This window comes from Ceratotherium simum, chromosome 16 (assembly GCF_057802395.1).
Source record: "Ceratotherium simum simum isolate JZ-2026a chromosome 16, ASM5780239v1, whole genome shotgun sequence".
NCBI lineage: Eukaryota > Metazoa > Chordata > Mammalia > Perissodactyla > Rhinocerotidae > Ceratotherium > Ceratotherium simum.
The window spans coordinates 18,192,894-18,214,135 of NC_141915.1; the positions used below are offsets into that span (position 1 = coordinate 18,192,894).

General features: G+C 56.0%; 1 protein-coding gene and 1 pseudogene across 1 annotated transcript; both read right to left on the bottom strand.

Annotated features, from left to right (window-relative positions):
* Nucleotides 1-137: 137 nt before the first annotated feature.
* Nucleotides 138-17,658, bottom strand: ANKRD13B (ankyrin repeat domain 13B). Its single transcript, XM_004433348.2, has 15 exons — nucleotides 17,125-17,658; nucleotides 6,924-7,059; nucleotides 6,674-6,798; nucleotides 6,541-6,586; nucleotides 5,769-5,912; nucleotides 5,489-5,678; nucleotides 5,345-5,411; nucleotides 4,228-4,309; nucleotides 3,377-3,441; nucleotides 3,019-3,149; nucleotides 2,743-2,900; nucleotides 2,494-2,646; nucleotides 2,185-2,348; nucleotides 2,032-2,108; nucleotides 138-1,532 (listed from the first exon to the last, which is right to left on the bottom strand). The coding sequence occupies exons 1-15, from the start codon at nucleotides 17,236-17,238 to the stop codon at nucleotides 1,295-1,297; spliced, it is 1,890 nt and encodes a 629-aa protein (XP_004433405.1). The 5' UTR covers nucleotides 17,239-17,658; the 3' UTR covers nucleotides 138-1,294.
* A 1,931-nt stretch (nucleotides 17,659-19,589) lies between these two features.
* LOC147914933 (uncharacterized) lies at nucleotides 19,590-20,842 on the bottom strand (annotated as a pseudogene).
* Nucleotides 20,843-21,242: the final 400 nt, after the last annotated feature.

Below are 21,242 nucleotides of genomic sequence, written 5' to 3' on the forward strand. Positions count from 1 at the left end.
GGGATGCGAATGCTACCCCGGGGTCAAGATCCACCGGGCATCCTCTTACCTCAGAGCCCTCCCCACACTGAGGTTCAGAAGGAACTCCCAACCCGCAGGTGGGCGTTCTTCCTCAGTAAAGCCAGGAAGGAAAAGCCTCCGGTTTGAAGCCTCTTTTATTTGTGCCTCAGAATCAGTCTGGTGCCCCTGGCATCAGGGAAGGGGGTGAGAGGAACCGTTTTTCTTTGTTCTTTTATTTCATCCTCTTTGTGTCCCTTCCGAGCCTCACTGGCTTAGCCAGGAAGGCCAGTCCGAGAGAACCCGGACAAGGGTGTGCGGTGGGCCCCTGCCCCTGGCGGGGTCTGTGCTTCTCTGGGTGGGTGGGGTGGGGCAGGGGAGAGCCGGGGGTTAGCACCATTGGATGAAGGGTTTTAGGGTCAGCCCCTGGGTGGGGGCGAGTGGGACGGACAACCACAGAGGGCTAGCAGCGGCTGGTGGGAAGGGATGGGTGGTGGTGCCAGGGCCCTAGGCGACCCCTCTGTGTCCAGTCTAGTGTAGGGTCTGGTGCTTGCCCCCAGCCCAGTATTACCCCCATCCGCCAAGACCCTGTGAGGGAGCCAGGCCTTGCCCAGACCCGGGGGGGCCACCTTGGGCACCCTCCCTGATCACAAAAACATGCCTTGGGGATAAGGACTGCAATCTCTGCCCGCCCAAAGAGAAGCTGGGACCACCCTGAGACCCGGGAGAGGTGTGGGGGCTGGGGGACCCGGACACCCCGCTAAGTGCACTTGACGCTGAAATGCCGGGGTGGGGGAGGGGCTGGGCCCTTGACGTGCTGGTTTGTATCTGGGACAAGCTGCAACACAGCACGTGGGGAGCTCAGCTGCCCCCCAGGGGTGAAGAGCGGAGATGCAAAGGCTTCACGGGCAGTGTCCTGGAGTAGGGTCAGTGAGCAGAAAGGAGGACCGGCCAGAAGGAGCAAGGGATGGGGACACTGCTCCTCTGAGAACCCGTCTCTCCCCTCAGGACCGCCTGGCTCCGTCCTTGGACAGGTCTGAGCCCAGGGAAGAGGGGTGGGGGTCAGGATACAGCAAAGCAGGGGGACCAGGCCGTGCCAGCTGCCTCCAGGGACCTGGCCCGGAAAGGTACCCCGCGGCCGTGCCGAACCCCTCCCCCTCTGGTGGCTGGTACACTGCTAAGTCCCCAAGGCGGCCGCTCCAGTCTCCAGCCGCAGCTCGGCGGGCGCGCGGCCCGGACCGGATCTCGCTCCCGGGCGGGTCACGCGTGGCGTGGCCGAGGGGCCCGGCAGTGGGCGCTACTGCTCCGTCAGCGAGAGCCGCAGGATGCGCTCCAGCTCCTCCTCCTCCTGGCGCGCGCGCCGCCGCCGCTCCTCCTGCTCCTGCGCTGACAGCTCCATGGCCAGCCGCAGCTGCTCGTCGTAGCTCCGGAACACGTGGCCGCCTGGGCCTGGGCCCCGGCTGGGCCGAGGGCTTGGGACCGACGCCAGGGCGGCCGGGGGCGCGGGCTGGCGCTGTGGCGTGGGCGGAGCGCTCCTGGGGGCAGATAAGATACGTCGAGGGCTCCGGGTCGCACCTGCCCATAAGCGGGGCCGGGAGACAGACTGGAGGCCCCAGGACGGAGCAGGCCGCGTCACCTCCCTGATTCCTACCCTGCTGTGGCAGATCCCAGCCCCTCCAAAACTCATCCCCCCAGTGGACGGCGGCCCACAGTATGTGGGCATCTAGAACCCTGGCCCTGACATCCTTCTTGGTAAGGGTCTAACGGCCAAGAAGCCTGGATCCTGCTCCCTGGCTGCTTTTGGAGTACTGCTCACCCACCCCAGAATCAGGAAAGGGTGGTGGTAGAAGCCCTCTTGGTACCAGTAGGGTCCCTGGCGAGGGCACCACGGTTTCTCCGGGCCAAGAGGGGTCGCTCAGCCGGCACTGTCCTCACCTACTGTGACAGGGTACTAGGGTACTCTGTGCATATGTACTGGGGTCGGGGGAGGGAGACAGGTGTCTCCAAACCCTCTCAGGACTGGCGGGCACTGACCTGTCCTGTCGGCGCCCCTCGTAGGACATGGGGTGAGTGCCCGGCTTGCTGTTGGTCAGCGCCTCCCAGATGGTGACCTGGAGGGAGGGGGCGTGGCCCAGTTAGCTCTGGCGGTGCCGCAAGCTGGAGGCCGGCGCGGCCGTGGGGACGCACCTGGTCGTACTCACTGCCCGCCTCCAGCAGGCTCTGCTGGATGGCGAACTGCAGCAGGTCGTCATCGTCATCGCGGGTCGCCGCCTCCCGCTGACCGCCCCGCACGCTGTAGCCGCGAGGCGCCTCGAACAACGCGGGAGAGATCTCGCAGCCGCGGCACGAGGCTGAGGGCGCCGGGCTGGGGGTCAGGTGGGGGCCGGGCCCACCCCTCGGCCTACTCCCTGGGAAGGGGGCCGCGGAGCGAGCGCTCTGGTGGGGAGCGGAGGGGAGGGGTGGGAAGGGCGGGCTCAGAGCGGGGCAGGGTCTCACTCGTGGAACTGGAGCTGCTGACACTGGAGGAGTCGCTGCCTGGGGAAGGGGTCTCGCTGCTGGGGCTGCCTCGCACCGACGGCACCGGCTCGTCACAGCCATTGAGGTTCCCGAAGGTGATGCGGGCGTTGAGGATGTGGAAGATCGGGATTTCTGAGGATGAGGAAACCATCAGGCGCCACCATCCACCCCCTCACACCTTAGGCCCCCCTCAACGGCGGCTGAAGGGAAACCGCGGTGCGGGCTCACCGATCTTGACAGGGAAGCCCGGGGGCAGGCGCAGGGTAATGAAATCCCGGAGCTTGGCGAAAAGCGCATTGCTGACGGCCATGAGGTCAATGATGGGGGCCACCTGCTCACACAGGGACAGGGGATGCTCCTCACACAGCCACAGCTTGGCCTTGAACCTGCCCCCCCCAGATCCCAAGGGGTAAGGGACATTGTAGAAGCCATGGCCTCCCAGCACCTTCTGGAGCCCCTGCCCTGCCCTGCCCACCCCTCCCCAGCACCAGCAGGGGACCTCACTTCTGTGTCTTGGTGGTCAGTTCCATGGGGCGGCCCATGTCACGGTTGCCAAGCTCAAAGTTGGGGTTGAAGTACTCTTCCGCAGTGATGGCAGTGGGGTTGGCTTGGCTCAGAGTCTGAGTGATCAGGGTCTGTACCACATGGGGAGGGGCCCATGAGCCCTTCTCAGTTCCCGATGCCACTCCGTTTGGATTTATGGGCCCCGGAACTGTCCCCCCTGCCACTGTGGAGCTGACATGGCCTTGGGCATTGTGGAAAGGAGGTCCACACAGACCACGCTAAGCAAGACACCTCCCAGGCCTCCTCCTGAGCCACATCCACACCCTTCCACATAGGGGCACCCCTGGCACACACTCACCCCGTTTTGGGGGCCCCCATGCTGCTCAGCAATTCCCAGGAAGGACTGCAGAGGTGTCTTACAGCCTACAAGAAATGTGGCATCTCAGAGGATACTGCAGCCCTCAGAAGTGACAGCACCTAAGACCTAGGGAGGAGGCTGGTTCCTGGAGGGAAGCGGGGATTGCTCACCCACACCACACACCCAGCACCCTTCATCTGAAGGTGATTCAGGACTCCAAGGGGCCCGGGCCAGGGCCACTATAAGCACAGCTGGAATAAAAAGTAGGCCTGGAGCTCAGGAGAAACCTCCAAAAGTGTCACTCTCCAGGTTGATGACATTGGACAAAAAATACCTGCCTTTGGTGAGCAGTTTTGGGGTACGCATGTGTATGTGTGGGTTTTCCTTCAGGCACGTCCATAATAATGACTTCATTTTGTTCCCTCGTGAGGTAGGAATTATGTCTTCCCACTTTAGACAGACTAACTGATACCCAGAGTTGGGTGTGGTATCAACAGGCACAGAGACTCAGTGGCAGGGCTCCCTGACTTTCTGCCTTGGGTATGTCCCACTAGACTAGAATGGCCAATAAATAGCATACATGACATTTCTCTCCCTTCTCAAATCCAATGCAGACATTAGTAATCAATTGTAGCATTCTTTCCCATTGAGCCCAAATGTTGCCTTAGAATCTTCTTAGCAACATTCTAGGTAGCCACTACCAATCACTAGGACTTGGCACTTGAATTGAAACCTATTTGCCTAAATAAACTATCCTGGCTTTTACGAGGATGTCAGAGGGAATACCGATGGAGGCGCTCAAGTGGGAGCTGGTCCCTCACATCTCCCCCCATCCGCCTAGGCCTCATTACCTTTGACCTTGCCCTTGTGCTGTTCTGAAAGATGCTCTGTCCGTGTCCGGGTGATGAGCTCCACGTTGGATGCCCCATATACCTGGAGACAGATGAGGAAAGGGCTCAAAGACAGCTCTGGTACCCCTACACCCTGCCCCCAAAGGCACTATGAACACTTCCTGCAAGGAAGGTGGGAGAGCTGTTTGCTCCAATCTCCAGACCTTTGGGCAAGTAAATATATGAAGTCATTCATTCGTTCTCTTATTCATTCAACAAACATTTTGAGAGGAGCCTTTATGTGCCAGGCACGGAGGCAGGCCTCAGGGATAGAGTGGTGAACAAGCATGGCCAGACATGATCCCTGCCCTCTTGAGGCTCACAATCTAGTTGAAGAGATGAGAAAATGGACGGTTATAACACAATGTGATACATGCTCTGGTGGGGGAAACAGAGGGCTGGGGGAACAAAAAGCAGAAGCTTTCTCCAACCTATAGAAGCAGGGAAGGCCTCCAGGAGGAAACAACAAAACAGAACCCTGCAGCATTCGTTAGTCCCTTCATTCATCAGTGGCACCATGGGGCCCACAGGGGCAATGTGGGGGTCCCAGAGTGACCAACACAGTCTTCTTAGGGGTAAAGGCTTGGCTTTGGAGTCAGGCAGCCAGGATCTGAACCTCAGCTCTGTCACTTACAGGTGGGTGACCTTGTGCAGGTCATTGAACCACTCCAAGCCTCTGTTTCCTCATCATGAAATGGGCTGATACCCTACTTCATAGAATTGTTGTGAAGATTAAATGGGAAAGGGCTCAATAAACATCTGTAAAATGGGAATAATAGATCTACCTGAAAGGGTTGTTGTAAGGATTAAATGAGTGTGTGCGTGTATATGTGTGATATATACACATATACATACATATATGCGTGTGCATGACATACATACGTATAAAATGTCAGAACAGTGCCTTGAACATGAATATAATATACTAAGTGCTCGATAAACTCTGGCCATTCTCATCAGCTGCCACTTAGTCTAGTGCCCTTCCCTCCATGCCGCATTGCTTCCACACCTCCAAGGTTGAGAAAGGGTGGTCAGGAAACCCCTGCCCAGCTCACTGTGGGCAAGAGCGTGGCCTCACCTTGGCTTCATACCCATTTACCATCTCCGTCTTCTCACTGCGCCAGCCCAGGATGCCAGTCTTGTTCCTGGGGAAGCAGAGTGGTCCAGGTGAGGGGGCACCCCACTAGGCTGGCTCCCGGCTACCAAGGCCATGCCCACTCACCTCTCAAAGGAGATGTTCTTGGTGTCGAGCTGCGTGGTGACGACGGGCGCGGTGAGCCGGCTCAGCACCTGCTCCTCGGTGGGCTGGGCAGCAGCCAGCAGCAGCTCACGGTCCTGCCCAGCCAGCGCCAGAGTCTCCGTGTACACCACCCGGCGGTCGTGGTCAATCTCCATGACCACGGCACTTGTGTCTGCCAGCCGCCGAACAGCACAGGGGGGTCAGGGATGGTGTGGGGCTGTCCCCGGCCTCCCCACCCTGCCCCGCCTCCCACCTGCCTGACCTTGGCCCCTGAAGACAAAGCTGCGGTTCCCTCGCTGCCACGTCATGTGGTCAAAGCCCAGGAGCGTGGTGTCTACCCGCAGGTTCTGCCCACTCTTCCACACTTTGTAGGTGTCACTAGGGCAGATCTTGGACACCAGGGGCACTAGGCAGAAGGGAAGGTCAGAGGTGGCTTCAATTAGCCTGGCCCACCCTGCCTGGGCCACCTCAGGGAGTGGGGTCAGGGTCAGTGGTGGGGCCGGGAAAGGATAAGGGAACTGGTGGGAGGGCAGCACTCCCCCATCTCCCCCCACACAAATATAGACCACAGTCACTCAGATGTGAGCAACCTGAGGCTGGGGACTGGCGTGTGCAGTCACCAGCAAGTCCCTGGTATCCACCATTTGTTAATTCATGCACTCAGTCTTTCATCCAATCTTCCAGCAAATATTTATTGAACACCTACTGTGTGCCAGGCACTATTCCAGTCACTGGGGACACAACATTGAACAAGACAGGACCCCTGCCCTCTTGGAGCTTAGCTTCTATCAAGGGGTGACAGGTAACAAACAAACGAGCAAATCATTACAAAGTGAAAGAAAGAATAATGGAATCGAGACAATGTCTGAGGCAGTGTAGAAGGGCCTAGCTGAGGAGGTGGCATTGAGCTGAGAGGTAAAAGATGAGAAGGAGCCACAGGAAGAGCTATGGGAAGGCTGCTCCAAGCAGGGGGGCAGCCAGTGCAAAAGCCCTAAGGTGGGAGAGCACCCAGAGAGGCCCCGAGCCCCTCTTACCCCAGCTGGTGAACTCCCACTTCATCTCCACGTAGAAGTCCTGGGCCTGGAAGATGAAAAGGACAGTGGCTAAGCCTGCACTAGAGACAGGGTTCAAGGGCTACAGTGGGGAGGCTGAGAGGCTGGCCCTCACCTTGCGCAGCTTCTCCAGGAGCACGGGGATGCCCGCCAGCCGCTTCACCACTCGCTGGTAGTCCCGGTACCGCAACACCAGCTGCACCAGCTCCAGGTCCCGGGTACTCACAGCCTCCTGAAGCACTGGGGGAGGGGAGGCAATGTCTCAGGGCAGAATCCTGCCCTGGGCTCCCCTCAGCCAAGCAGAGGTGAGGCTATGATGCTGGGGAGACCCTGGCTGTGGGGCCAGGGTGAGCAGGGGTGCCCACCTGTCCAGCCACTGCGATTCTCCCTGCCCACGTCTGCACCATGTGCCAGGAGCACACGGGCACACTCGAGGTGCCCCAGTGTGGTGGCTAGGTGCAGGGGAGTCCGCCCACGGGGATCCAGCTGCTCGATGTCCACCTGGAGAAGGAGGTGAAGATGTAGCCCTGGTCACTTCTGAGGCTGCCCATCTGAGCCCAACAGCCTCTAAGCAGGCAGCAACCACCTGGCAGCCCTGCCTTGCTCAACTTACAAGGCAGCGGAAAAGACACACACGAGTGGAAAGGGGCTTGCAGGACAGGGCAGGAAGTAACTCTGAGAAAGGGAGGACTTTCCTCCTTTCCTGCCCACCCAGGTCCCCTGACTGGGTTCACTCCTTCAAGGCCCAGGGGGCGCCTGTGAAGAGTAAGCCTGGAGCTGAAGGGTGGTCTAGAGAGGCTGTTGGCCAAGGAGGGCACCTGAGACAAGACCTATCCTAGGGGTCCAAGACAACACCTTCAGGAAGGGCCACCAATTTAGATCATTGACATTATCACTGAGTGAGGTTTAGCAAACAGCTGCAGTAATACATGATAGGAATGAAAGAACATGTTCATGGTACAACTTCAAACCCATGTTCTGTGCCTGTGGGATACCATGTATTAACATTTTTTATAAATGTTATAAAAAATAGCATGATTACATTGCATGAGATTTTTGTTGGGTGATAAAAGCATATGTTTGTTAAACATAAATATTTAAATATATTTCAGGAGTCTAGGACTTCTAGTGAAATACAATGAACTGACCACATGCATGTAACTCTTCCTCTCCTTCCCAAAACTTGATTAAAATGCCAGTAAAAGGCTTCCACTCCAACCATGATGAGATAACTGAAATACCCTTCCACCATAAACAGAGAAAACTATTGCTTCAAAATATATGAAATAATTGTTTTCAGACACTAGGCAACAAGTAGTCCAAGACTGTGATCTCTGAAGTAAGAGAAACAAACAAGGTGGGCCCTATGATTGCCTGGATTTCTACCTGGAGGAACATTCCAGACTGCAATTCAGGGAGGGGAATCCCCAGCAGAGCATGGTATTCTCCCTGAGGAGTTGAGGAGACAGAGACAGGAGTTCAGGGAGGCTGACGTAGCTAGAAGTTGCAGGTCAGAGTTCCAGGAAGGAGTGAGCTATGCAAAAAAAAAAAAAAAAAAGAGCTCCAGAAATCTGCATGGGGTACCTTTGAGTCTTTGCTGAATACTAAACTTCACATGTGTAGAATGAAACTCAGTAAGACCAGGCAGCAAAGGAGCAATAAGCTGATAAACTCTCAGAGCTCACCAAGGGCAGCGACACATTCAAGCTCCAACCTGCTAGACTGGAGAGTCCTTGTTGTTTACTCAGGGTATTCAACAGAGACCTGAGAAGGTCTTAGTAGTAGGGCTGAATTATTCCTACAGAAAAGGCTCACCAAGACCCAATCTAATAAAGATTAAAAATAAACTCAAGAGGATCAAGCTGATTTGCAAGTAAGTCAGTCTGCCAGAACAAAGCCTAACACTCTTTAAAGAAAGACAACAAAATCCAGATGCTTAACATCACAACATTTACAATGTCCAACATCCAGCTAAAAATTACTAGACATGCAAAGAAGTAAGGAAATATGACCCATTATTAGGAGAAAAATCATTTAATAGAAATATATTCAGAAATAATAAAGATGATGAATGGCTCGACATGCTCAAGAGTTTAAAGAAAAACATGAACACAATGTTCATGGGGAAAGAAATGGGAGATAAGTACAATATCTGAAATGAAAAATTCACTGGATAGCATTAACAGTAGATTAGACACTACAGAATAAAAAAAAAATCAGTGAACTTGAAGATGTAGCAATAGAACTATACAAACTGAAGCACAGAGGAGGAAAAAAGTACTGAAAAACATTCAAAGAGTCTCAGCAATCTGTGAGACACTATAAGGCATTCTATCATATGTGTAACTGGAGTCCCAGAGGATAGGATAAGTCAGTGCGGGAAATAAGACAAATTTAAAGAAATAGAAGCCAAAATTTTTCCAAATTTGATAAAAAAAAAAAAACCTATTACAGTGGGTTGAATGGTGGTGCCCTCCAAAAATATAAGTATGCATCCTAACCCCTAGAACATGTAAATGTGACCTTATTTGGAGAAAAGGTATTTGCTGATGTAATTAACTTAAGGATCTCAAGGTGAGATCAGTCTCGATTATGCAGGTGGGCCCTAAATCCAATGATGTATCTTTATTAGACACATAGAGGAGAGGTACACAGAGAAAGGAGAAGTTCCACGTGAAGATAGAGGCAGACATTGGAGTTATGCAGCCACTAGCCAAGGAATGCCTGGAGCCACCAGAAGCTGGAATAGACCAGGAAGGATTCTTCCCTAGAGCCTTTGGAGGGAGTGGGGACCTGCTCATACCTTGAGTTTGGACTTCCAACCTCCAAAATAATGAGAGAATAAATTTTTGTTGTTTTAACCCACCCAATCTGTGATAATTTGTCACAGAAACTAATACAATGATAAATCCATAGACCCAAGAAACTCAATGAATCCCAAGCAAGACAAACACCAAAAAAACTACACCAAAGCCCATCATAATCAAATGCTGAAAACTAGTGATAAAAAGGAAATCTTAAAAGCATTTTGAGAAATGAGACATACTATGAATGGAAGAACAAATACAGGAAACATTACATGTGTCTCATCAGAAACTGTGCAAGCTAGAAGACCACAGGATGAAATCTTTAAAGTGTTGGGAAAAAAATTATAGACCTAGAATTCTATATCCTGTGAAAAATATCCTTAAAAATAAATTGGGAAAATAAAGACTTTTGTGGACAAACAAAAGCTAAGAGAATTTATCACTACAAGATGTGCAAGAAATGTTAAGGGAAGTTATTTGGGTGGAAGGAAAATGATACCAGATGGAAACTTAGATCTATACAAAGGAATAAAGAGTGCCCCAAATGGTAAATTTGTAAGTATAAGAATGTCAATAAAATATTTAAAATCCACAAGAATAAAGACAAGAGATGTCAGCATGTGAAAAATTTCAACACATCTTTAGAACATGGAACGTGGCTGGGACATCACAACTGACTTAGGGGAGCAGAGGGGACTAGAACCCGAGGACTCACAGAGGGGAATCTCAGTGAATAGCAAGTCAGCTCACCCCCAGCACCCTTAAAAGGTGCAGCACATGCAGGCAGTGGGAACAGCAGAGGTAGGGCTGAGGCTCAGAGCTGAATACAGTGGGGCTGGTTGAAATTCAGAACCCCTGGCCCCCTCCCCATTCTTGTAAAGCTGGGAGACGCCCCCAACCCCTCCACAGGATGCCAGGGGGTTATTCTCTATAGAAATTGAGCCTGAGATGCACTGGACTCAGGGACATTGACCTGAGGATGAGGTCATGGGGCCGAAAACTGAAAGCCCAGTCCCTGCCCTGCCTCGGGTCCTCAACCACTGGCAGCCAGACTACACACATCACTGCCCCATCCTACCCCTAGCAGGAGATTGGAGAATTCTTCCTTCGAGAAACTAGAGGCACGGGATCCTACAACAAGCAGGCCAGCTTGCCACCCAATCATCTTACAGTGGCACCTATGCATCAATATCTCCTCACCCCATTCTTAAATACGCTCCCACAGCCAAGGGTGACTGGACATTTGAGGAAAGTCACCAACATGAAAGAGACCAAAACATGCAAATAGATGCTAAAAATGCAGAGAAAACACTGTCAAGGCAAGAAACAGAAGAAAACTTTTTTGGGGGAAAACAGTAATTTACATCCTCAGAAGAACATGAAAAAATAATTGAATTCATGAAATAAAATGGGACATCAAGACCTCTCCTGTTGGGCCGGCCCCATGGCTTAGCGGTTGAGTGCGCGCGCTCCGCTGCTGGCGGCCTGGGTTCGGATCCCGGGTGCGCACCGACGCACCGCTTCTCTGACCATGCTGGGGCCGCGTCCCACGTACAACAACTAGAAGGATGTGCAGCTATGACATACAACTATCTACTGGGGCTTTGGGGGAAAAAAATAAATAAATAAATAAAATTAAAAAAAAAAAAAAAAGACCTCTCCTCTTTCTCCTGCTTTCCTCACTCCAGCCATTCCTGGACAGCTGCACCTACCCCCGTTCTCCCATCACAGGAAACAGTACTTCGATTCACTCCCTTTTCAGGTAAAAAACTTGAGAACTGTCTTCTTCTCTTCCTTTTCTTTCACCTTCCATATCTAATCCATCAGCAAAACCTGACCTTATAGGCTCTACCTTCAAAATAGATCCAGAGTCTTCTCAGTTTTCATCATCCTTGGTGTAGCCACCCCATCTCTCACCTGGTGGCCCAGCTGCCTCCTCACTGGTCTCTTCACGCCACTCTCGGCTCCTTAGATCTGTCCTCCACATAGCCCATCGCAGCTACTGTCATCCTGTGAAATGTTCCTCAGGGCCTGACACCCTTCACCTCAAAACCTTCCCTTGGCTTCCCATCCTGTTTAGAATAAATTCCAACAGCCCTGGACAACTCTCTGAACTCAGGTGCCCTCCCATCTCTACTCCAAACTCTACTCCCAGACGCCAGCCTTCCCTGGAACCATCTTCTCCAGGATACCCTGGAGAGCCGCAAAGCTTTCTCCCTCACCCCACTCAGGTGGCCGCTCAAATGTCACCTCCTTAGAAAGGCCTGCCCTGACAACCCATCTTAAATGACAGTTACTATTTATCTATTTATTGCACCTTATTCTGCTTTAGTTCTCATCCAAGATTAAATTGCTTGTTTGTTTCTTCATTGTCTCCCTCACCTAGCTGTAAGCCCCACGAAGGGAGGGTCCCTGTCTGTTCTGTTCAATGCCACACCCCCAGTCCCTGGATAACGCCAGGCACATAACCCGTGCTTAAGAAATATTTGTTAAACAAATGCATAGGTGACTAAATTTAAGGGACATGGGAAGGGAAGGCAATAAAGTGTAAAACTGATAAACCAATAAATAGTTGTAGAAGTATATTGTTTATAGTTATGGAGGGAAATAACAGAACAGCCTAAAGAGTCCAAAGTGGTCGCCTCCGGGGAATGAGGCAGGGAGAGGAAGAGCGAGGACTGCTGCTTTTCATTATAAACCTTCTAGCCACAGTTAAATATTTTAAAACATGAGTCTGAACTCCTTTGTCAAAAATAAAATATTTTAAGTAATTTAATTTATTTATATAATTTTTATAACCCTGCGTTAGCATTTCTTTATTTTTAAATATATTAGGAGCCTCAAAAAAAAAGTGAGCCTGGCCTCTATGGCCCTCTGAGCTGTGGCTTGGAGATGAGAGCGGCCGCCCGGATGCTCTTCTACACCAGCTCCCCGAAGAGGAGGGGGAGTACTGTTTACTCTTTGCCTATTATGGGTTGGGCTGGGCCCCTCGGGGTCTGACCTGGGTGGGCTCGTGAGTCCTGGGGTGGACGTGGTGGAGGGTTCACAGACCCTGGGCTGACTGGGGAAGTGAGGAGGAGGCCTTCCCACAGGGCTGCAGCAGAGCCATTGTGCCTCCCCCAGGCCCTGCCCCAGAGGCTGCTGCTGCTGCTAACAAGACCCCAGGGAGCTGGCAGGGCAACCCGCCCGGCCCCAGGGCTGCCGATGCTGCCTGCCACCCTCCCCCTCAGGTGCCTTAGCTCCAGGTTCGAGAGAAGCTGGCACTGCCTGCTGAGCAGGGTGCCCCTCCCCACCCCCACTCCTCAGGAGCTCTCCCGACAGCCCTCTCCAGGGTTCCCAGGGCACCGCTGTTTTCCAGGGCCATTGTGGGCCCTGCATACACCCAGCCAAGCCCCAAAGAAGCTCCCTCCACCCACCCAAGGCAGGGCCTGCAGCAGAAGTGGCACCTTGCCCCAGGCCCAGGTGGGAGAATTCATTAACTTCCTCAGCAAAGGCCTGCAGCCATTTAATTGCTGGAATGAAAAGGTTTCCCATGAAACCTAACACCCAGCCCTCCCCACCCAGAGGATGGAAACTCTCCAGCAGGCCTCAGCTGGAGTCAAAAGCAGGGGTCTTTTGAGCTTAGGAGCTGGGGCTCCCTGGCAGAGAGCCTCCATGCTTCCACTCAGGCACACACCTATACATACATACACACACACACACACGTGCACAGGTTACACACTCATACTCCTCCTGCCTCCATACTCACAACACGTGTGCACCCCTAAGTGTACAAGCACATGGCCACCTGCCCTCCGGCTCTTCAGAGATCTACTCATGTGTAACACACGTGTTCGTTGCCAGCATATTTACACAGGCATACAAACCCACAGGCACTAGCAGGGTATTTTTCAAACTTGTTTAGCATTAGCAGAATCCTTTTGTTAGATGAAATCTTATAAGGACACACCAAATGTACAGACTAAACACGGGGGCTGGAGAGGAAAGGTGAGGGGCCCAGGGCATGGGGCCTCGCCTGCTAAGCCTTCATCTCCTTTGCCTGCCCTCCACCCTCCCCCAGCCCTAGGGAGGACAGCCAGAGTCCGGTGTGGTCACTGGTCACTGCTTCTCAGCTCTTCCACCCGATGTGAGGTGTAGGGACAGGTACACCTGAGCTCAAGGGGGTGGGAGCCAGGATGCTTCCTCAAGCTGAGGTGGGCAGGTGGGGGCAGCACCTGTGGACTCGCCCTCCACCCCGCCCTCTCCATCCTGCCCCACACAGCCCCTCCCCCTCACCCCAGACACATTGATTTTTGGTTTCTGGGGTTTGTGGCTCTCTCCTGAACTTCCCAACTCACCAGCTGTGGTGGCGGCCCACAGCCGGGACTGCCCTCTTTAGGAAGCGAGGAGATCACAGGTGCTCCTGGACATAACAGGTACCTTGGGTGGAGCAGCCTCTGTCTGGGCATTCAGGGGCCCCACAATCCCATCTCACCTCTAGGTAGAAGGAAGAACTGGGGAAAGGAGGAAGGAGGCCCTGGGCGGAAGCAGCCCCTGGGACCAGAGTCTGGCCCCCTCCAGAGTGCCAGTTGCCAGGGGAAGAATCCTGCTCCCCTCAGTCCTCCCACAGGGAACTATACAGTCTAACTTCCACCTCCCACCCCCAGGGAACACCAGGGACTCATGACTCCAGAACCAGGGCCTCGCCAGCCAAGGTGGAAGGGGCACATCATTGGCCTACAACCCCCTGCCCCTCCCAACCTGGCAGGGCACCTGCATGGCAGGGAGCAGAGCAGCCAGCAACCTTTGTACTGCTGGGTGCCAGCTAGGGGTGGCCATGGACCCTTCCTTTCCCCAAAAAACACCTGCTGAGCACCTCCCATCCACCCACCACTCCCTGCTTCCAGCCCCCAAAAGAGCTACCAGGGGGCTGAGCAAAGTCCACGAACCTGCTCTGAAGCCTGCCATGCCATCCCCCTCCTCAGCTGGCCAGCATTGCCAAGCCTGCCCCCAGAAGGGCCTCTGTGGGGCTTTCTTGGAATGAAGAAGAGGCAGCTATGCCAAGTGAAGACCAGGGAAACCCAGCTGCTGTGTGCTTGAGGAAAGCCTGGCTGTTTTCTGTGACAGTTGGTGCCAGGAGGACCAGAGGTTGGGGACCCCCAGCTAGAATGCCTGGAGTCTACAGGGTTTCACTATGATGTTAGGTGGCCGCCCCCAGGCCCATCCCCTGCAGGAAACGGCTGGGTTGGGTATCCTCAGCTCTCCCTGGGAGCCCGACGCCCTGAGGACTGAGCAGTGCACATTTGGATGCAAACGTCATTCTGGGTCAGTCCTGGAGTTGCGATACTGCCAGGGGCCTCTCCCACCGCGTCTGATTGGCATCCCCCTTCCTGGCACCCCCAGAGCGAAGGAGAGGGCTGGCCTGACTCCTTGTGCTTGAACAAGGGTTAAGCACAACCAGTGCCCTATACTCCCCCTGGCCTGGATCAGGGCAGGCGGTGTCCATTTCCAGGAGACATTAATGCACCAGGGCAGAGGGACGGGAGGGTGGGGATAGGGGTGAACCTGGTGCCTGGTTTCTGTGGCAGCCTGAGGGGAGCACAAAGGAACACACTCAGTGGCCCCCAACTACCCCTACCTACAGGTTCCAGTGCTCCCCACCCCAACCTCACCCCAGCAAGATGGCTGCTGACCTGAGTACTATCAATCAGAGAGGCCTGAGTGAAAGAGCCTTTTTTTCTAGGGTACTTTGCCTCTCTCCAATCTCTGCAAGAAAAGGACCACCCACCCCTCGGGCTGGGGAGTGCAACTGAGGCATTCTGGAGATTCAGCCACTAGCCTTCTGCCTAACAATCCTCCAACCAACCATCAACCATCCCATGGGGAAGTTCCTCTCAGATCAGACTTAAATCCTGCCAGCTGTAACCTCTGTCAGAGGCTTGTCTTCTTTTGCCCTCAGGGGAGGAAAGCAGAGAAGAGCCAGAAGAGACTGGACTGTGTGTCTTCACACCCTGCACATCACCCTGTACCTCCCTGCTCACACTCGCATCACCAGAACCAGGTGTCCTTGAGGGCAGGAGCTGCACCTGATTTGTTCATCTTTGTCCCCCAGGACCTACCTCTCTGACCTCGCTTCTTTTACCAGGCCTCTATGGCTGCAAACTACTTCCTTTACTTTTTTTTATTTATTTATTTTTGGTGAGGAAGATCGGCCCTGAGCTAACATCCGTTGCCAATCATCCTCTTTTTGCTGAGGAAGATTAGCCCTGAGCGGACATCTGTGTCCATCTTCCTCTATTTTGTACATGGGGCACTGCCACAGCATGGCTTGATAAGCAGTGCGTAGGTATCCGAACCTGCAAACCCTGGGCTTAACCACTATGCCACCTGCCGGCCCCAACTACCTCCTTGTGATGGATAAACAGAGACACAGTCTGAGGAGCAACTTGGAGTGGCCTTGTTGTAAGCAGAAGTAGAATGAAAGTAGATACACCGACCAGCCCAGAGGCTTGGAGGCTCAGGTCACCCCAACATTTCCTGGGATGGCTGTGCAGAGCTGGGTGCCGTGCTGGTCTGAGGGCTCCATGGTGGACTTCAGAGACACACTCTGATCCTCCTCTCACTCACTGTCTGGTGATGTCCTGCTCTCCACCTCACTCTTCCCTTGGGAAGCAGACAGCTCCTCAAACTGAACTTCCGGTGACTAAGGAAGTGGCCCGCAAAAGGCATATTCCCAAAGGGGGCAACTCCCGAGCGAACCACTCCCAGCCCATGACCCCAGGGTCTCAGATCCGGGCCAAGTCTGCAGGCCTCAACCTGAGGCAAACCAAGGCAGCCTGGGCCCAGCTCTGGCTCCTGCTTCCCTATCCTGGAAGGGGTGTTGTGCACGCCACGAGTGCCTACCAGTGGCCTGGGGGCCAAGGCAGAGGTAGGACTACCTGTGACCTGTGCCTGCCTTGGTCCTGAAGAATGGCCAGGAGATCCCATCCCTTACCCTATCTTCTTGGAGGCCACCGCCCAGCCAAAGCTGGCTGACCAACCAGTTCTCATGGACTAGCAGGAACCAGGGAGCCCGCTCTGTGTGCAGAACCTCAAATCCCTTCTGAGGCCAGCGGTTAGGGGGCTCAGCGCCTAGAAGCCAGGCCCCAGCACCAGAGGGCAGGAGAGCGCCTTTCAGCACCTGGACAAGGCCCTTCAGGGCTTCCCCAAGACGGTCTCTCTCCACTCCCCACATCTCAGCCAGCGCTGGGGTCTGAGGGATCCAGGGGCTCTGCCCAGTGTGAGCAAACAGATTAAGCACTCACCGTGAGGGTAAAGGACATGGGTGCGGTTGAGATGCCTGGGAGTGTTACAGCCTATTCTCTGATCCTTGACCTGTGACCCCCTCCCTACGCAGGCCTTGACCACCTCCGCGCACTCACGCAGGAGGTGTCGCTGCTCGGCTGAGTGGGGCGGACTCTCCCACTACATGGAACACAGACCCAGTCGGCAGCCCCTCCCCGCAGCCCTCACTGCCCCAGCGGAGGAGGGGCACAGTGTCCCCTAGCCCAATCTGGGAGGGTCCGGAACACGTGTGGGCCGCCGGTCCCGGCTGGAGGGGAGCGGGCGGGGGCCGCTCCCATCACCCTCGCTCGGTCAACAAGCACAAAAGCTGCGGTTGCGAACAAAGAAGAGCTGCAAACTCGCCGGGGAGGCGGGACAGCCCGCGCCGCGCCCCCTCCCCACGCCGGGCGGGCGTGCCCAGCCGTGGGGTCCCCGCGGCGCCCGACGGCGCTCTTACCTGGCCGGCGCAGACCTCTCTCTCCAGCTCGCGGTGGCGGTTGTGCCACACGAGGTAGTGCAGCGGGTACTTGCCCTCGGGCCCCTTCCTGGCGGAGGCGTTGGCGGGGATCATCGCCCGCTCCTCATGCCGGGGCCGCGGCGCCCGGCCCGGGAGGAGGGACGGCGCCGGAGCCGGGGCCCGGGGCCGCGGGGCGGGGGGCCGGGGCTGCCTGCTCGCAGGGCTGCGGCTCGGGCATGTGCGAGCGGCGCCGGCGGGCGGGGGCGGCGCGCCCGGCGCGGTGCGGGCGGCGCGGGCCGCGGGCGTCCTCGCGAGGCGGCGGCGGCGGGCGGCGCGGAGAGGCCCCCACCCGCCCGGAGAGGGAGCGGACACTCGGCGGCGCGGCGCGGCGCGGACTCGCGCCTCGCCTCTCACACCCCCACACACAAAGACGCCGCTCGGCGGAGGGAGCAGACGCCCGCAGCGGGCGCGGGGGCGCACGGGGCGCGGCCCCCGGGGACGCCGCCGCAGGGACGCGCGCCCGCAGCTCCCTGCTCCCCGCAGCTGCATAGCCCGGCCCTCAGCCCGAGCGGCCGGCGGGGATGAGAGGATGCGGAGGAGAGGGGAGGGGGACGCGGGTGCCCCGGGCAGAGCTTGTTATAGCTCGGCCCCGCGGCATCATGGGGCTTGTAGTCCGCTTCTTGGAACTGGGGGCGGGGGTGGCCGGAGAGGGTCCCGCACTGTCCACCGGATCCCATGAGAGGGTTGGGAGGGAGTCAAGCCTGGCCAAAACAGAGGCAGTGTCCTGACGCCAGGTGGGCTGGGGCGCACCCCCACCCGCTGGCCTTTTGCCTTTTGCTGGGGAGAGAGGTGGCTACAGGCCTTGCTCAAGCTTTAGGGGACGCGGGAAGGTGTGGCCTTGGCCTTCAGATTGAGTTTGGGTCCCAGTGGAACGTGAGGAGGGATCTAGATTCCAAGAAAAGAGTAACTGATGGGGGGACTCCTGAGAAAGGTACGGGGCATTAGTACCAAGGGTTATTTGAGCAACCGAGGGTCTGGCACCTGAAATATTACGTAGGAGTCTTCCCTGCCCTCTTATACAATTAAGCTCCATCTTCCACATTTGACATTGGAAAGAGATTGTCCACTAAGGCCGAGAGGACAGCCCCCCCCCACCCCGTACGCTGTCCTCTGCAAGCCAGAGAGGGGCTGGGCAGAAAAAGCAGCAGGTGGCAGCTCCCCAACTCCTCCCTATGTGGTCCTCTCAGGAGAGGAAGTGACTGATTCCAGAGACTGTCTCCTTCCTGGATAACCGCAGGGCAGAGAGGGTCTTCCCGAAGGGTCCCTGCAGACGCTGTGGTTAAAAGTGGAATTGGCTCTGGGGCCGCCTATTGCAAGGGCTGGAAGGACCTAGAGGCTTGGCCCAGTCCCTGGAGGGAAAAGGGACTGGGATGTTAGAGAGGCCTGAGTTCGCATTCCTCCTTACTAACTGCCTGACCTTAAGCAAATTGCTTAAATTTTCTGGTTCCTCAGACCACTCACCTCTAAAATGAGACTCTAAATACTACCTCCTGGGGTGAGCTAAGGATAGTAACTGCCCTGGAAACGGCGCATCCCTCCTCGAACCAGGCGGACTGAGACAGGTGGCGGGACCAGGCACAGTGCCTTCTTGAGCCCACCTTAGAATAAGACAGGAATAAGGGATTCCATACCAGCCCTACTTAGAACAATCCAAGAACTGTTTGTATGGGAGGTGCTACCAAAAGCTTGCAAACTCTCCGCGCCTCCCTCAGGTTTCTTTGTGTGGTCGTCTCTCCCTCCACCTCCATGCTCTGTGGTGCCAGGCCCGGGCGGGAAAGGATGAGGGAGGAGTGGACTGCCTCGCCCCTTTCTCCAGGCTGGGAGGAGCCTGCTGGCGTCTCGGGCAGCTGGGGACCGCCGCCCACCTCTACCACGAGGGGTCAGCAGAGTGTCGTGGGTGCAGCCGGAGTTGGGGAGAGGGCTGGAGCGGGGGAGGGACGGCTAGGAGTGGCCGGGAGAATGCCTGTACATTTCCTCATTAAATTGGTTTTAGAACCTTGTGTGTGATTTCTCTTTAAGTGTCCTTCTTCCTGAGGTGGCGACGTCTCCAAAGGGAAATCTTGAAACGCTTTTATCCCTAGCCCCAGGCCCAGAAGAAGCTCAGCTGTGGCGGGGCTGGGGATTTGGGGAACAAAGTTGTGAGAGTGGATCCTTGTCTGGGCCACACCCAGGTGGTCCCTGGGCCAACCAGGAGAGCTGGCGGAGGTCCGGGATACCGGATGAATCATCGTTCTTCCCCTGAAAAGTCTTGGAGTTCAAGGAGGGGGGAAGCTCAGCCTGAATTGGGGGACAGGCTGCTGGGCTCTCTTTTTGCCGGGCGGCCCTAGACTCTAAACCAGGTCGCTTTTCCTCCGGCCTGCGCGCTCCAGCTGCCACGTGCTCGAGACGCGCCCACACAGCAGAGAAACAAAGACAGCCAAGCGATGGGACTGCCAGCAGCCGCCTCGACATTTAATAAATGAAATTCCATAGCGGGGGGTCGAGCGGGGGTGAACCGGCGGCCACCGCTCCTGGGCAGTACGCCCGGTAAGGGCGGCCAGGACGCTCTTCTCGTCGCTCGGGATGGGGCCAGCAAGCCCATGGACTGACTCCTCGGTGCGGGTGCAGCACGCGGCGGCAGGTGGTGTTCCCCCCGCCCCCCTCCTCGGGAGGTATCTTTTCTTGCAGAAGCCCTGCGAGCTGAGCGGCTGGCTGTGGGGGGAGGGGAGGCCTGCAAGAAGACTTTTTTTTAAAGGTGCGATTATAAATATACCCCGTGGATCGCGATCTGAAACAAACTTGTCAATCTGGGCTGCAGTGAAAGGCGATGGAGGCAGCTTTGCATGTATTTCGGGTGGTGTGACTCATGAGCATTACTTGTCTCCTCCAGGGAAGCAGCCTGCCCACCCACAAGTCACTGCTGCTCTGGCACCGCTGGGATAAAATCGACCAACTCAGGAACCTCTGCCCAAGGACTCCCCTCCTCCCACTTTGTTACTGAACAGAACTCCCTGCTGCTTGGGAACCCTCCCTTAATCGTGTCACCACTGACCTGGCCCCCAGGCCTGGTCCTGGGCACCCCTGTCCTCTCCCCACAAGCAGAGTGCTCTAGCCTTTTTCTGCTGCAGGGATGGGGGCTGGGTGCACGCGGGGCACACGTGTATAGGGGAGCATGCTCAGTGCAGGGGTGCACCCACGTGCGGCCTGCGCCTCCGCTCCCTGTCCCCCCCACCTCTGCCGAGTCTCCGTGTGAAGTCCAGGAAGAAAGGCCACCACAAAAAAAGGTCCCTGTGTACTATGTGCACGCACCCTGGACACACACCTCTGGTGGCCCAGAAACAACGTGGGTGTGTTTAAGAAGAATGCCAAGTGGATATTACTGCACATAAGCACAGTGGTCATTCCTCGGGAGGGAGGCCTTTAAAAACTGCCCAGATCCTTTCCTCTCTGGATGGACGCATGGAGGAAGGATAGATGTATTTTTAGCCCGGAGGCAGGGGGATACACTGCATGACCTCTCTGGCATTTGGGCGTCCATATTGTTGGTAGTGTGCTTAATCAGCAAGGGTGTGACCACACACACACCTGGACACTCAGATGTGGACACATGGGGCACGAGGACGCACATCTCACCCCAACCAAAGATAGGCGGGTAACCCAAACCATAGCCCCTTGCCGAGGAGGGGGGCCTGGGCCTCCAGCTCCTTGTTCTCTTCCCTGATTCCGAGGGGTCACTGACCCGGGGCCCGAGCCCCGTGGGCCACTCTCCATCTCGAAAGTGAAGGGGATGGGGCTGTGAGGGTGACTCACGACGCCTCCAGGCCAGGGGAGCGCCGGAGCGGAGGCCAGGGCCGCAGGCGACGCTGCCCGCTCGGGCCTGGCGGCCGCGGCCGCGGCCCCTTTAAGGGCCCCCGCCCCTCCGCCCGCGCTCCCGGCTTCCTTTCTCCGGGAGGCGCGGCCGGCGGGGCCCGGCGGAGGGGCGGGTGTGCAGGCTGCCCCTCCCCCGGTGGGCAGGGCCTGCGCCGCTTCCTGCGGGAGCGGCCGCGAGCCGCGCAGGGGGCGGAGAGAGCGAGCGGCGA